This window comes from Alligator mississippiensis, chromosome 1 (assembly GCF_030867095.1).
Source record: "Alligator mississippiensis isolate rAllMis1 chromosome 1, rAllMis1, whole genome shotgun sequence".
NCBI classification, from domain to species: Eukaryota; Metazoa; Chordata; order Crocodylia; family Alligatoridae; genus Alligator; species Alligator mississippiensis.
In genome coordinates, this window is record NC_081824.1 from 393,268,567 (window position 1) to 393,286,134 (window position 17,568).

A 17,568-nucleotide genomic window follows, 5' to 3' on the forward strand; every position below is an offset into this window, starting at 1 on the left:
CTATGAAAGGGGTGGAGGCTGGTCTTGGAACTGCCTAGTTTGCAGCCTGTAGCTAGGACACTTTGCTAGGAAGTGGGAGATGTATTTTTTAACCATCAATTGCTAGGATAGGGGCCTAGAACCTGAGACTTCAACTACTTTGGCAAGAGTCCTAATTACAAGGCTGTTGGACTAATAGGTAGGAGGGCTGTCCCCTCACCCTCTTCATCAAGCAGTTGATAGTTGTGTTTTTTTCTGCAACTAGTATTCCAGTGCTTTAATGAAGCTATGTATGTCCTAGGTGGAACAGGATTACAACAGAGTGTAAGTGACCACATCATATCACTTTGATCATGCTCAGAAGGGTCAGTGAATGATTCAAAGAGGAGCACAATCTGATATTCATGGAAGTGGTCCAAATACCACTCATGTGCCAAAAGGGGAATTAAATGTGTGCCAAATGTGCTTCATGTCTAATTAGTACTTACACAGCATGAAAAAATCTTAGTGGACCAAGGATCTTTAATATTTACTTACTATTCTCTTCACTGGGTGTGTCTATACATGTGAAGAGTGTGCAGGAAGAAACTGTGGAGCCAATTGCTCTGGAGTTTATTTCTCCCAGGGGTGCTATTTGAACATGCGCCCAGGTCAGGGCAACCCCAGCAGGCAAGGGTCCCAGGGGATCAGCCTGCCAGCCCAGCCCAGTGCTGCTCCCCTTGGCTCAAGATGCTGCAAAGTGGCTGGTTGGGGCACGAGAATACTTCAGTGTGGGGCTAGCCGGCAGGAAGGCCCCACGCTGAAGCACCCTTGTGCTGAAGCCTGCTGGAGTAAAATCGACACGAGCACTGCTGTGGAGTAAAAAAGTCCGCAGCAGGATACTTGTGTTTACAAGTACCATCCTGCTGAAGTGTAAATGAATTTACTCTTTGGTTTAAAAAAATACAGGATTTAGTCATCACTGGTGCTGACAAATGTAACCCCCCCCCCGAAAACAGCACTTTAATGGAAGAGGCAGAGCATTAGTTCAACCCGGGTCTGCGGCGTCTGTATAGACTGAGCGCTTCAGCAGAGCTTTTTAGCAAATTAATTAGTTTCCATAAATAAATTATGTTTAAAACATAGTAAATTATCATATATAATTGGGGACTCTGCAAGTTAATTTGATTCAATCAGCTATTAGATAAAAGTACCAAAACTCTCCATTGAAGCGCTCAATCCATACAGATGTTGAGTGAAACAGGGCCAATTAATTTGATACCGCTTCTGGGCATGCGCTGTGGTTGGTACGGAGTGTGCAGAGCTGAAAGTAGAGTGCTGTGGTTTTTTTCTTTTTTCTACATTTGTAAGCAGCCTAAGGTGTCAATTTAAAAGTATCTTATGAAAACTTACCATCTGTTTTTATTTTTGTATTGATTTAAATAATCTGTGTTTTTACAAACATATTTTCTAATTACATTACTTTCTTCATGTACTTCTCTTGAACTATACTTCCCAGATGGTATCGCAACCTAAGAATCTTTTCTGTAGATTCCCATTTTAAAGTTGTTACAGTGTGATAAATATTGAATTAGAATAACAACCTTTCACAGGTGCAAAAATAGCTTACCCTTCTGATCTCATTATTTTCTCCCATTCTTCCTCTAAATCTAATAGCTTTCTGTCCTTGAATTGCAGTGCTTAAAATATCTATGACTCATTAATTATAAGAAAAAATACTCTTTGTATTCAATAGAAATAGTGCTATTCATTGACTATCCCAGCAGTGTCTCAGGATAAGTTAGACGAAAAGCATTCTTATTTCTTTCTACTAAGAGATAAATCTGGGGTACTGCCCTAATTCCCCAGACTGATGGACAATGTATTGTTCATGTTTAAAGTCCATATACTAAATGTTGGAACCTTTATTATTTGTACATACAAGGATAGAAAAACTCATTAATGTGTATCAGACATATTTAAAAAAATTATTTGGATCACACTTCTGTAATGCTAGTGAGCGTCTATATAAAAAGATAGGAAAAATCAATAGTCATCAAGGGGAGAGGTGGAATATGTAATATACATATCTCAGAGTTTCCAGAGTTCTACACTGAACTTCAAGTTAGGTAGTATAGTTGTTCCTTATTTCAAAGCTGCTCAGCACCTGCAAAATTTACTGAAATACAGGGGCTTTAAGTGTGTTTAGCATCTCTTTAAATCGGGTCTTTTACTTACGTAGTGAGATATGGTTTTACGTAAGTTAGTTTTGCAATCAAAGTTGGAAATTTGGCTAATGATTTATCTATATCTATTTTTAAAATGTTGAGACTATATGGTGATGGCTCAACAAAGCATTTGAAAATAGAAGTCAGCTGCTGAGATATTCCCCAAATTTCTACTTTCTTATGGACATTATTGTTTCAGTGGGTTTATAGAGCCAAAATACACATTAAAATATGAAATTTTGGGTGTATTTCAAGCAGTGAATTAAACACATGGTTTTTAATAGCTTTGAAAGCTATGGAAATAATAAATTTAAAAATGACATGCATCCAAACCCTAAAATCCACTAACACCACTTCAAAACTTTGGCTAAGCAACTGGCTTCTTCCCAAAGAATGAAGCAAATTCTAATTTGGAAAGCATGAGCTTTGAGAAAGTTTGCAACTGTATTCAGTTCTACGCTGCGTGACATGGGACCATATCTAATAAAATAACTCCCTTTATGAAGAATCACATTTTATTAACAACACAGAACAATTTATAATCATGCACACTACATGTGTATCTACATGTGCAATTAATGTGCCTGAATTTTTTGCATATAAAATTCAGGCACATTTAACTGCAGCCCTGCACAAATCTGAAAATGTACCCATCAGGAACAAATTTGTACCTGTATCAACCAGTACTAGAAAAAAAGCCTAATAGACTAATCTGCTGTGCAGTAATTGCTGCACATGTGTAGATGGTGATACTTTACTGTGCGTTAGATTAATTTAATGCATAGTAAAGCATCTTTGTAGATACACCCCCTGAGAATTCCAGCCTATGCCTATACAGGATTAGTACTGTATCTACTTGAATATAAGATGGCCCTGAATTTGAGATGACTCCCCAATAATTAAATTTGGTAACCCTTGCCAGCATGCTAGGCTAGGTGATATGCCAGATTCTGGATTCTCAGGGTGTCAATAGTCCTGGAAACTCCCCCAAGCAGGCCTGCTGACTGATACACCCCTTGGAGAGGTGTAAGCCTCAACCTCACTGCTCAAGAATTGACTTTAATTCCAATAAACAAATGGGTTTCTTTATTATACACAACTATATACAGAAAAGAAATGATTAATGAAGAGACTAAATACACACACACACACACATATCAATAGTTAATAATAAAACCAACAATTTAAATACAATTTACAACTGCAACAATAGATAAATAATTCCACCACACTGGGTGGTCCCACTTGCATCAAACAACCTCAGTGATTACATTCACCTGGTTATAACACTTTAAAACATCCCCCACCTCCCATAAGCCAGTTGATTTTCCTCTGGTAACACTCCCCTTCCCATAACAATAAATGGCAATAGCTTTAATTATGTTCTACCACTAGGTGGAAGAGGCAAGGCTTCTGCTGCTCTGGGGAAGATGGACTCTTTGCTCTTTCTTAGTAACTCAGAAAAAACAAGTCTTCAGTTAGCCACTGCAGGTAATAGGCTTCTTTTCTTTAGTTTCCTTCTGTGTCCCTGTTGCACAGCTCCAACCCTGGATGGGGAATCAGTTTCTCCTGGGATGACTCAAGCTCTCCTCAATCCTGAAGTCTGCTCCCCAGCAAGCCTCAGTTCTATTCCCTCTGCCTTGAGGGGAAGGAGGGAATGAGTCTCTGACCCTCTCTCCAGGCTGGTGTAGCTCTCCTGCAGCTTCTCAGCAGCTGCTTTTCCCTCCCTTAGATGTTATGGCTCCATAGCAGCCAGAGCCTGGGGGGCTCTGCAATGGGGGCTCTGGTTACAGTTTAAATCCTCCAGTAAAAAGTATGCATTGTGTACAGCATACCCTCCACTTGGAAAAGCTATTGCACCCTCTGTAAACTTTTTGTTGCCTTTCTTGCAAAGTTCTTAGGTACTGGGGCTGTGCAAAACAGTACTGTTCCATTTTGACTTGTGTTTTGAGGTTTTGACGGAACAGCGTTTTGTTTCAAATTTCATTTTGATTCAAAACTGCTGTTCCATTTCATTTAATTGAAACAGTAATGCTGTTTTGAGGCTGTCTTGATGTTTCCCTGAAACTCATCCAAATGAATTCAGCCCAGATGGGCTGGGGAACAAACTCAGCCCAGGTGGGCTAAGTTTCCCTCCCCAGCGTGATGATCAGGCTGGGGAACTGGGTTGGGGGCAATCTGCTGGACCTCCCCACAATGGGGCTGGAGAAGGGAACTCAGTCCAGCTAGGCTGAGTTCCCCTTCCCTAGCACAACCCTCAGGCTGGGGAAATGAATTCAGCCCAGCTGGGATGAGTTCCTCTCCCCAGCATGACTTAGGCTTGTTCATTCACTTCCCAAGCCCAAGGGTTGTGCTGGGGAGGGAACTCAGCCCAGCCTGGCTGAGTTCTCTTCCCCAGCCCCACTGTGGGGAGGTCCAGCAGCTTGCCCCCAGCCCAATCATTGCTCTGGAGAGGGGAACTTGGCTCAGCTGGGCTGAGTTCATTCGGATGAGTTTCAGGGAAACAAACTCAGCCCAGCTGGGCTGACCTCCCATCCCCAGTGTGACCATTAGGCTTGTTCATTCATTTCCCCAGCCTGATGGCTGTGCTGGGGAGGGGAACTCAGCCTAGCTGAACCGAGTTCCCTTCCCAAGCCCCATTGTGGGGAGGTCCAGCAGCTTGCCCCCTCCTTGTGCCTGCCCCCTATTACCTCTACCTACCTCTTTGTAGCCTCTGCTCCCCACTTTCCTCCAGCCTCTGATACCTGCTTCCCCCTAGCCTCTGCTTTCCACTGTCCCCCAGCCTCTCTTCCCTACTCTTTGCCACCAGACACTGCTCCCAGGCAGCAGCTGCAGCTATGGCCCTGACCTCCACTCTGACCCCAACCCTGAGTAGAGGTTGGGGCCCAAGCCACAGTAGCCACCTGCCCCCTACCACCTTCATATTTGATTGCCCCCCCCCCCACCTTCATATAAGACAAGGGGCTTTTCCCCAATGTTTAATGAGGGAAAAAAACCTCATCTCAGAATTGAGTAAATACAGTAATTTGGGTTAGAGACCACTTTGTCTGTTATCATAAATTATTTTGTTGACACCATTATATATAAATCAGGGTCATTTCATACAGAAGATGTCCAAGAGTCTTGCTTATTTTTGTTTTAAATGACTCAGCAGGTATCTACCTCTTTCCTCTGGATATGTAAAATACTGTACATCATTTTCACACTGTGCAATTTATATTTTCAATGGCTCACTTTTATGCCAATATTATAACCTGGAATCACTCTAATCCAGAATATAAAACATGTCATTTGCTTGCTTTACACAGTAATAGTAAAAGAGTTATATTACTACTATACTGTCTATCCTTGTTGTAATGACTGATGATAGTTGTGTTGGTGAGTATACTAGAACTTGAACTAGGAATCTCCTGAGCCAAAAGCAAGAGCTGTCACAACTTGAGCTAAAGCTCAAGCAAGGTGTAAAAAGTAAGAGAAGGGATAGAAGCAGTTGTCACTGTCTCCATCATCAAGAAAAGAATTATAGAATTTCCTTCAGGTGTATAAATAATACATTATAGCACAACTTTTAAACACAAATAAGACTGGTGCAGGTGAAGTCCTCAAAGTCAAAAGTTAAATGGAAACCAAAACGCTTTGTAACAGAATAGTTTTGAGACTACTGTAAATTATATAGCTATTGCACTCCTATATCCTGGTAAGAAGTCAAATTTTCATTTTTTATCCACCCCACCTTGACACTTCCATGGAGTCTGGACATCCTGTGAAGTTTCCTTGGATAGTTTTCCTCCATCCCCTCTTCTCTTTCTGTTGTACAGAAGGATTCCATTTGTTTCACTGTCATATCAGTAGAAGGAATCTGAGAGAAAGGATCTTCTTCCCAATTAAAAATTCCTAACTCAAGTACCCACTTTTTCCTGAGCCACAGGGGTGTATGGATATTCCCAGCTGGCCTCCTGTCTGCTGCTGTTCTTGATGTTCAGGTTGCTTGGGTTTGTGTGCTCTGCTGCCAGCCTCCTGGAGCTTCAGTGCAGCACAGAAAGAATTACTCTCTGGGCCAGAAAAGCAGTAGCCTGGCAGCAGCAGTGGCCAGGCAGATAGGTTAACCCTTCCCTGCCTGCTCATCTGGGGCCGACATTGCAGGCAGCCACAAGTAAATAATGACCTAGGGATGAGGGAAGTCAGGAGGTAGGGGTGTGGGCAGGGAGGTGAGAGACAGGGGCAGGAGCCCTGGGGTGGGGAAGGTCAGGGGGAGCTCCAGAGGAGCTGGGAGCAGGAAGAAAACCTGGAATGAAAGGGGAGGGATTCTTACCTTTCAGTCCTTCAGGCCCACAGTGTTATGTGTAAGAAAGCCCTGCAGCACCCATGAATAGGAATAATGGGACACTGATGAGGTGATTGTGGAAGGATATACACACAGAATAAGAAGTTCCAAGTTCTCATTTTAAATTCAATTTTCCTTTTGCTCCATTTGTTTGCATGTCATCATCACTGTTAGCCTGGGGCCCTGATTCTGGTCTGTGGACTAAAGCTGGGCCTTGCTTTAGTTTTACTATGCCTTTAAGCTTTGTATCATCTTCAAGTGCCATCTACCCAGGATGAAATTACTCAGCTTTCCACTGAAAATTGGCTACCTGCATGTTGAGTTCTTTATGAATGTAAAGTCTTTACACATGACTTACTGGCATAAGATTATGAGATCTACATACAGGTTCTTCATAAAGTCCTTTAGGACAACCTAAGTTATTAAAGTTTAAAAGTGCACAAGGACTTATGAAGACCCTGTATATACACACGCCTGCCTGCCTGCCTGCCTGATCGATTGATCGATCGAATCTATCTATCTATCGATCGATCGATCTAACGTTAGTGGGATTGGATCCTGCAAACCCTGAGCAAAATTAGTTGGGGGCCCAATGCACATGTTGTTGAAGAGGTTTGTGGACAGGGAAATGTATCTGTAGTTGCCATACTTAGTATCATTATCTGGGTATCTGCAACTGTAGGACCATGTAGGCTGGACTGCTCACTGTCACCTTTGAGAATTTCCCTTTTCTCATTGAATCTTAGGGTTGTAAAAGACTTTAAAGTTCATCTATTCTATGCAGGTTGCACAATTTTGAAACCATTCTGGACACAAGCCTGTCTAGCTTCCTCTTGAATACTTCCAGTGAAGGAAATTCTAAAACTTCCTGGGGAAACTTGTTTCATTTCCCTACTGTTTTGACAATTATGGTTTTCTCCTCTTCCCCTGAAATTCAATCCAAATTTTCTTTACTGCAGTTTAAGTCTATTGCTTTATGTCCTGCCCCCTATAGCCAGGAAGAATTGTTGCTCTCCATTTTTGTCATGGCAGCCATTCGAGTATTTGAAAGCTGATATCATGCCCCCCACCTTGTAATCTTCTTTTCTCCAAACTAAGCATACCTAATACTCTCAATCTAGTTAGTTCAACCTTTCCCTGACATTTAATGGTATCTATTAGTAAACACTTCAATCTTTGCTTTTCATACCATTAGCTACCTTAAAAAAAAAATCACACTAGGGGCCTTTGGATTTTTAATGTTCTAGTTATCGCCATATACCTGTTTCATCTAAATATACTAAGAATGATTTAATATTTTGCATTTTCCCCTAACGTTTTAAAGGCTCAGCTTTGTCAGAGGTGTCATGTGCCAATGGAAAGAATCTCAAGGAAAAGTTTTTTGAGATTTAATGTTGATCTAGCATTGATCTAGAATCTTAATTACAATAGGGACAAACCCAGTATTTTCCCTAAAGCATCTCTTTCTCTCCCTTGAAATGGCATCTCCTGACAGCAAAAACCAAAGCAAACTTGCCCAGCCTGGCACACCCTGTACAAGCTGCCCATAGGCTAAGAGAACTGCTATGGCCACGGGCAATGTTGTCCACCACTTAGACCCAGTGGTATTGGCATCCTGCCCTTTCTGTGCAGAGCAGATTATTCTTTTACATGCCTTCCTGGACTGCCCCAGGTACAGCTGTTCATTGCCACCCTCTGCACCCTCTTTGGCACACAAGACTTGGACTTCTCCAGGGCTATTCTTGATCGCAAACCAAGTGGCTGAGGGAACTGTGATCTACCTGTCCAATTTCCTGCTGGGTCTGGCCAAGACTCCAAAAAGCTGCAAAAATTAGCTCACTGGGAGCAGCTCTGACAACACCTTCCAACTCTTCCATATTTTGGTCCAGGCACACTTCATATTTGAATATGGACACTTTTTGTAACAAAATGTGAACCAGCCTTTGTGTTGTGCAGGGTCATTGAGGGGGCATTCTGCAAGGTGGAAAACAGACAACTAGTCCTAAATGTGTAACCCCATGAAGGAGAAGCAGTTTCAATCTCTGTGATGTCATGTTTTTGTTGCTGATAAGTGTTTCATGCTCAGCCCCTGGGAGGGCTGCCTACTTTTGCACTTTCACCTTTTTTGTGTTTAATATTTTTGTAATGAAGTTTTTAAAAAGTTTGTCTCCCTCCCTGCCTCCCCCGTCTCAGCTTCACTCCAGTGCCTCTATGGACAATGTTCCCAGCCCTTCATGATTGGTTCCTTCCAAATAATTAAAAACAACAACAAAACAAACAAAAAACCAAAACCAGGCAATACCATTACCAGGAGAACATGTTGAAAGACTGGATGTGAAGATGCACAGTACCCAAAAAAGGATACTTTCATCTGTTAGGATCAGCCCTTAGTAACAACAACACATTATATATACATTCATATGCATTATATATATATACTGTTCATATACATTAGGATAAAACTTCATCTTTGCTGCTAATGCCATAAAGTTATTTAATTTTTCAAAAGAAATAAACAGCCCATTTAAAACACTTTCAAACACTGTTAATCATTCTTGAAGTCCCCAATTACACATGATAATTTACTATGTTTTAAACATAATGTATTTATGGAAACTAATTAATTTCTCTGTATGTACGTAAATGTAATCTTATTAATGTTATAAAGACAAATTAGAACACCATATTTCATCATTATTTAAATATAGAGACCCAGAATAGAAATAACCTTGTAATTAATTACAAATGAAATGCTGTTTTCTAAACAGAAAATGATCATCGCCAACACATAATCCTGCTAAGTTGCTATCATGCTCTGAAATTCTGAGTAAATGTGACCATAAACTATAAGTTTTGTAAAGGCTACCCTTTCAGTTAAACATTACTCAGTGCCCCTTTTTTCATTCTTTTTCTTTTTCTTTTTTCTCCTAAAGTACTATAGCCTATTTGTTGCTACTTGAATTTCTTTTGCATGCTTTGAAAAGACATTCACCTTACTCCATAATTCTCTCTCTGTCACTATTTCTCCCTCCCCAGCAAATACAAACCTTATGTCAGAGGCCCTAACAGGCAGTCTAGCCTGGGCTAATTGCCTAATTGGCCACACTTGCCTGGGGGCTCTGACAGGCAGCCCTATCCCAGCTAATGGTTTAGCTGCCTATTGTTAGGGCCTCTAGATTAGCAGCTGAAGCCACCCATGTAGTTCTACCTCTGGCAGCAGGTTGCAGGTCAGTGAGCAGCAGGGATCCTGGCTTTCTCTGATTTAAAAAAATCCCCAATTTTCAGTTAAAAATGTAACCCCAAATACACACTTTTCTGTGATTTAAATGAAACGCCACTAATAGATCTACATCTATAACTATATCGAGATATATAATATAAAATAGGTAGGTAGATGGGTAGATATTTCACTTTAATTGTGGATTTGGGGCTCCTTTTTTTAAAGTGAAAATTTGGGATTTTTTTTAAATCAGAGAAAACCAGGATCCCTGGTGAACTGTTCTTTTTGGAGGTCTATTCTTGTAAAGCTCTTAGATCTGGTGCTCTTTATTTTCTGATCTGACTTCTGCCTCTGCTGATTTTGGTCCTGGACTCCTCCCTCCCCTGCCTCCCTCCCCCTGCCTCTCAGGATTTTGCCTTTGAATCTGGCAATTCATTCTCTGACTCCTGATTCATCCTGATTCTGTTTCTGAATCCTAGTATACTCTGACTCCAGTTCTGAACCTGGTATGCTCCAACTTCTGCTTTGTCTTCAGGCTAATTTGGGTCCAGCCACTGTTTTCTGACTTTTGAAGCTAGACTTGGCCTGTGATTTGAACTCTACTCCTGGATTTCCTTTTGGATCTGGTACCTTGGTCTCTGATCCCTAACTCAGCCTGTGGTTTGTCTCCTGCCCTTCCTCACTAGTCTAACCATTTGGCAAGATTGCAGATATCCTGGTCCTTACATTATACACTCATGAAATGTATGAATATTGTTTTTTAAAATGTCATTAGTCTATTACCCTTCAAATTCCCATGCTTGTGGACCACTGATCTATTGGATGGGCATCCAGAGTACTGTGGAAGTTCAAAAGATAACATGTAGACTAATTCATTGATTGGAAAACAGTATGGGTGCATACCTCTAGCTTCCATAATATTTCAATGGAAGTGTTAGACTGTGCCCTGTGGTATTTCCCAATATATAGCATGTTATATTAGCATTCACTACAGCATTTCTTGCACTTCCTATAAAGCAGGGTTGTCCTGTGTCTGCATGTGGTGTGCAAGTGGTTAAATCATAGCTTGTGTGGCTGGAAGTTCTGTGGCAGGGATAAGTGGTAACAATAACCCCTCCAGCTGCCAGAGCTGCTGTGTTGGTGGAGCCAGCACCTGGGGGGTTAATGCTGTTTCCACATTGATGTCTCCCCCCCCCCTGAATTTCCAGGTTGGGAGTCTTAAGGATGGCTTTTGACAGTCAGACAGGTGGTAGTTTTCTCTGGTAAAAAAAAAAATAAAAAAATGGTGTTTTATTTTAATCATGGAATCCAAAAATTGGGGATTTTTTTTTTAATCAAAGAAAACCAGGATCCCTGGTAATGATTCAGTCAACACAAGGGGATTAGTGTAGGTGTAACCCATCCAACTGTTGAAAGTAGGTCATCCATCCCATGAGAAGCTCTGCTGTCCACAGCTGATCCCTCAACCTAATGAGTTAGACTGCCTTGCTATAAAGCATGTGGCAATGTATTCTCTTAGTTTCAGTAGAGGATGACTGAAGAATGGAAGGTGGCAAAAAGTTATCTATACCCCCTCCATTACCCAGTCCTCAGCATTTATTAAATTAACCTTGACATTCCATGAATAGTCTCTAATTTTTCATTAAAAGCCCACTGTTTTGAATGTCAGCACTGAAACACATTTGTAGAAAGCAAATGATGATTTTTTTCATAGTATTCAGTCAGGTATAAATAAAAAGGAATATACACACCTATAACAAGACTACAATAAGTAGTGTCCTTGTGACAAGGCATTTAGCAGAATTCACAGATTTCATTGGAATCTGATAGGCTGCACTATGAGTGTTTCTGTTATGGCCTTTTATTAAACCAACTCAAACAGTTGGAAAAATTCTTCTTGCTATCTTTTGGGCACACACACTCTTCTTCAGGCAGAGGGAGTATCTGCAGTTGTTTTGTGCTCTCCTGGCTTCCATCCCATCCCAGAAAGCACAAAACAACCGCAAATGCTCCCTCTTTCTGAAAAAGGGTGTTTGTACCAGAAAGCTTGCAACTAATTAGTCTAATAAAAGATAACAGATTTACCAAAAGAAACTTGTCTGCCTCTTAGGCCTGTGTGAAGCAGCAAGTATTTGTTTTGGATTTGGATTTGACCGATTCAGAGGGACAGTGATTTGATTCAAAGATTCAAATCACTGTCCAGTTTGATTTGGCTGAATCAGATCCAAAGATTTGGCGCTGCTTCAGACATTCAGCCATAGACTAAACAGGCAGCAGTCCTCATCCTCATCCCGCCCCAGCTGGACAAGCAGAAGCAGAACATAGTCCCTGCTCAGAGCACTGTCATGCCCACATCCCATGCCCCTTTCCCCCCACCTCCTGCCCTGAGTCCTGCACTCCCTGTCCCAGCTGGGCAGCTAGCCCCAGCCCCAATCCATTCCTCCCCAAATGTCCCTTCCCTCCCCTGTCTGGCCACCACAACAGACTTACCTGGACTTACCAGACTTAGCTGGAGGCAGTTGTGTCCAGTGTAGTGAGGACTGCTGCCTGTTTAGTCTATGGCCGAATCTCTGAAGTGGCACCAAATCTTTTCCGAATCAATTTGGAGGCTTCTGATTGGATGCAGACCTTTTAATTGGTCCCCTGTTTCAATTTGGATTCAGAGATTCAGTCGTGAAATCAGCCCAAATCTCCTCCAAATCAAATCAGTCACCGAAGCTTTGCACAGCCCTCCTGCCCATGTCCTTATGCCAACACAGCCACAACCAACAGCTTTGTTATGGCCTCAAATGTCTGAGCTCTTAGGCTGTCACCCATGCACCTTAGAACCTGCATCACCCCAGCCCATACTACAACAAATACAACAGTCTGAAACCATCTTTTCTACACCTCCTCCAGCAGGATTTTATTAGGTTTCTAGGCTCAAGTATGCTGATACACAACTGAAATTACAATGTTCAACACTAAGCCAAACACCCAGTTTTTACCCTTGTGATTACATTGCTTTCTTAGTCTACAAACTGGCCCATAACCTCTGGCTACAACTTTGTCCTCCTTCTTCCTCCTGCCAAAGTCTTTTTTTTCCTAAATTGTCCTATTCCCCCCCACAGAGGGTTTTGTTCAAGTCCTGAAGGGCTTTGTTTTCCTCCAGCAGGGCTTTCTTCTCATTATTGAGGGCAGTATTCTCCTCCGTAAGAGCTTTGTACTCCTCCTGGATAGATAGTTTCTCCTCATGGAGTGCAATTTTCTCCTCACGAAGTGCCTTTTCCTCTTCACGGAGGGCTTTGTCATCCTTATGGAGAACCTTGATCTGCTCTTGGAAGGCCTTGTTCTCTTCCCACAAGGCCATAATTTCGTGCTGAAGTGCTTTTTCCTCCATTGCAAAGGCTATTTCTTGCTTTTTCAGAGCTATAATCTCTTCCCGAAGGGCCTTGTTCTGTTTTCGGAGGGCATTTTCCTGCTTTTCAAGAACACTTTGTTTCTCTAAGTTTTTTTTCTTCTCCTGGAAGATCTTGTTCTCCTCCCAGAGGATTTTATTTTCTTCTCGAATGGTTTGATTCTCTTGGTGGAAGGCCTTGTTCTCCACACGACAAGCCCTGTTTTCCTGACGAAGGGCATGATTCTCCTCCCGGAGGATCTGATTCTCCTTCCGAAGGCTTTGGTTAAGCTTTTTCTGTTGGGAGGAGGAGGGGGAAGAGGGCTGTACAGGTAAAGAACTGTTTTCATTTAACCACTTGCCATCCTCAAAATAAATCATCTTGTCACTTAGCTGCACCCTCAAGGGGGTGGGGTCTGTGGTTCAAACTCGGCTCAGCCTGCTAGTAATTCATCAGATGAAAAATGAAACTGAAGGCTCAGTAAGCACTTCTGCAGAGGAACATTGTGGGATACAGAATTAACACCATTAATAATGAAATCAGTTTAAACACCTGATAAATATTGTGCATTCTCGGAAGAATGTATGGTAAAATTAAATTTAGGAGATAAGTTGTTTATAATCCATTTATTGGTATGCATAGTTAGGGGGGAACAATGCCAAGTATAGCACCTGGAGTATTTAAAATCAGATTTCACTCTTAATGGGTGTGGCTACATGTGCAATTAATTAGAAGCAATAAACTCCAGTGCTTATTGTGAGGGGGTTCATTGCTTCAGGGTGCACCATTTGAACATGTTCCTGGGACTGCAGCACATTGTGCCGGGTCAGAGCAGCCCTGGCTGGCAGTAGGTCTGGGGGGTCAGCCTGCCAGCCCTGGGCTGCTTCAGCCTGGTTCAGTTGGTGTGGAGGAGCTGGATGGAGCACAAGGATGCCACAATGCGGGAATAACTAGCAGGCAGCCCCTGCAGTGAAGCAGCCTTGCGCCCCAGCCAGCCACGTCAGCATCTTCACATGTGGTGTTGCGGAGTAAAATCTCCGCAGCAAGATGGTACTTGTTAGATGAAATTCTATTGAATTCAGCGGAGTGATGCCTTTATACCAGTGTCACTGGGAGTAAAATTTTGTGTAAATTTACACGTACTTTTTTAACACAAAGTAGACAGATAAGCTTTTTGTTTTTGTCATGAATAGTTGAATTACAGATAAACGTTTCTGAACTTAACTATGAAACAAAATTATTTATTTAAAAATGCAATAATTTGTAATTCATTAAATGTGTACCATTGTCTTTAAGTGGTGACATCTAAGAACTTTAAATGCATAAAATCTTTAACTTTCCAAATGAAAGGAGATCTGATTATGATTTCATTTTCACTTTACAATGACATAATGCAACTTAATTAGAAGGAGTCACTCTTGATTTACACTGCTGCGTGCAAATAAAAACCAAGGGGATCCCACACACATGCGGGGAGCAGACTCAATTAATCGAGTCTGTTGGAACACAGAAATTGATGTGTTCTGGCAGCTTTGCATGTCACATGTATCAGTATCGCTGCACATCTCTGTACTGACAAAATGGCAGTATGGTGCTTTGAAATGAAACATATCTGATGAGCTTTGGTTCAAAGCACCCCACCGCCATTTTTTACCCCTACCCCACCAGCCCACCACCAGCATGAGAGCACACGGCAACGCTGATACACATGATGTGCAGGCACTTTTAATTAACGTGGCTCACAAATTAAAGCACCCAGTGTTGCGCTGGGAGCACATGTAAAAATGTCCAACACCACCGATGTTAAAACAGTGTTAAACACTCCACCCTTTTATCTAATAATCAAGAACTGTGTATTTTGTTTCTGCTCATTGTTTGAAAGAGATTGTTTTAAAGGTGTTTGTAATGAATAATTGTATTTTTAGGTATCGCCTGAATCCTCTCCTTGGTTACAACTGTAGTATGTTGCTTTCTTTTTTGGTATTATACCATATACAGAAAGGGGCTGATCCTCTACTGTGTTTAAAATGGTAATATGTTATACCTTTGGGACAAAAAGCAAGTAACTAATGAACTACTAATTTTCTATTTAGGATACCATCGAATACACAGAGGAGCTGATTCTCTGTCAGTTATTGGAGTTAAACCAATTTACACCAGCTAAAAATCTGGCCAAATATAAGGCAAATATCTGACCAATATAAGATAGCCTGAAGTACTTACTTTGTGTTGCTCTTTAATCAGCTTGCCATCCAATGCCTTGGTGACAGACACTCAAGAGATTGTGGTTGGTTGTATGCAGTGATGTCATAAAGATAATTTCAGTGAGGCAAGAATCAGTAGCCCAGGGAATCCCAACTCTGGACTGGTCACAAGGGGAGCAATAAATATGCATAAGGCTAGAAGTCTGGCTGAGAGTTGTCTATGGCTTGTATTTCTCAGTCATTCTTCATGCTTGTTTGTTTATTACAGCATCCTAAAGTATTTTTTGGCTGGCTGCCTGGTTGCCTCCAGAGCTGAAATGTAGAACATTATAGGAACAGTTCCTGTATTGACTCTGAAGATTCTTAGTTAATATTTTCCCTTTATTTACCTGAGTGTAAATATCTAATAACTCCATCGATAGATGTAAAGTTATTTTAGATTCACACTGCTGTAACAGAAAGAGAAATTTAGGTCTGTATAGCTTAATTATTAGGCTAATGATAGTAGGGAGATTTAGCGATGTGGGTAATGTGAAACAAACAATTATAATGAATATATATTGAAGCAGAAAAGAATGTGGTGATACACTATTTTCAGTCTTCACTGCCCACTCCCACAGCCTACCGTGATATCACTGTATACATATACATAATCCCAGCATTCATTACACAATTATAATTAATGTGTTATTCTGTATACCAATATAAACTCTTAGCTCCATTAATGTAATGGAGTCACTGTCTTTTACACACTGATGGCAGAATCTTTTCCATTCTTTATGACCTTTGAACAAGTGAATATTTTACAGCAATTTTTGAATAGATGTCTTCCATGCATCTGACATCTGACTGAGGCAACTGACAGTGTTTTTTAATCATTCTGTTTCTGTCAAAGATTTTTTTTAAAGTTGCAGAGATATTTTTAAAGTCCAATAAAGTTAAAATGAGATCTTGCTTTACATCATTAGCTGGGATAATCCTGACTTGAGTGCGGGGTTGGAATAAATGACTTCCTGATGTGCTTTCCAGCCCATTTTTTCCATGATTCTGTTTTCTATCATGCCTTCTTTTTGTGTTGTCACTTGTTTCTTTATGTTATTAGGTACAGCACTGATGCTCGGTAATCTCTGGAGAGGAATACACACAAAAACCACTGACATTTTTTCAAGGATGATTAGCCTTCTAAATCCTTCTCTCCAGAAATATCCCCTTTTTCCATATGGATGTGAGGCCAATGGGGCAGCAGATGAGCAATTCTCCTGAACCTGTTTATGTTGAATGTGATCTTTCTTTGTGCACCTTTTGTTTTGCGCTCTTTCTTTTATGATTAGGCACAGTCTTAATTTTATTTTTTTTCTGTCCTTAATAAAATAAATCTGAATCCTAATTACAGTCCATCCTATGGTCTTTGTCTGTCTTCAGCTATTGGCCTTGCTGAGGGAGATGGAGTTACCTATATCCATAAGGTGAATAAATACTAAACAATAGTCAGTCACTGATGTTCCATTTCAGAATGTATAATTTAAAGACACATTAGCCATTTTGGAATGAAAGCCATCTCCTTTCCTAACCCCAGCCTGTAGGTGGAAGGAGGCTGGCTGTTTCCATATATGATAGAGAAGAACATGTCTATATTTACAGACCTTTTGCTCAGCAGCATGGGTATGAGGGGATGGTTAGTCTGATCTCTATAGTTCTCATCTGATGTAAAGTGATGTAGTGCTTCGAAAGCCCATGATAATTTGGACCATTTGAGACTCTATAGCACTACGTACCCCAATCCATTCCAAGAAGTTTAAGTAGCAGATGGCCTCATTGAACTTCAGAGCAAAAAAAATCATATGCTAGACCATGATATCACTTTTAAATCAAAATTTCCATAGGAACCAGCGGACAGTTCTGTTTAACCATGGATGCTGTGATATGGCCTGCTTATGCTTTCATTGCCCATCCTCAGGTACGTGAGATATGGGAAGGTGAGAAAAAGCTAGGGCCCCAATCCTATAAATCTTTAATGTAAAACTTCGAATATTCAGAAAACAAGGCTTCAAAATAGCTCTGTCAAGAGTATAATAATATAATGAGACTTTGGATTCAGACCACACACACACACACACACACACACACACACACAGAATTTTGTTTCATTCTGCATCAAAATAAAAGTGAGATCTTTTCATTTTTTTTCATCTTTGCATTTTCCCAACCCTCCCCCAACAGTCTAATGATTAAAATAGTCACTTGGGACAGGGGACAC

General features: G+C 41.0%; 1 protein-coding gene across 1 annotated transcript; it reads right to left on the minus strand.

The window, feature by feature from the left end:
* Window positions 1–12,622: 12,622 nt before the first annotated feature.
* Window positions 12,623–15,426, minus strand: LOC102558456 (coiled-coil domain-containing protein 70). The gene is made up of 2 exons (XM_006258575.3): window positions 15,331–15,426; window positions 12,623–13,597 (listed from the first exon to the last, which is right to left on the minus strand). Exon 2 carries the CDS (start codon window positions 13,485–13,487, stop codon window positions 12,825–12,827), a length of 663 nt encoding a protein of 220 aa, XP_006258637.1. The 5' UTR covers window positions 13,488–13,597; window positions 15,331–15,426; the 3' UTR covers window positions 12,623–12,824.
* Between the last annotated feature and the right edge of the window lie 2,142 nt (window positions 15,427–17,568).

Excerpts from the sequence above, each read along its gene's own strand:
- LOC102558456 (XM_006258575.3), bottom strand. The coding sequence starts at position 13,487 with ATGATTTATTTTGAGGATGGCAAGTGGTTAAATGAAAACAGTTCTTTA.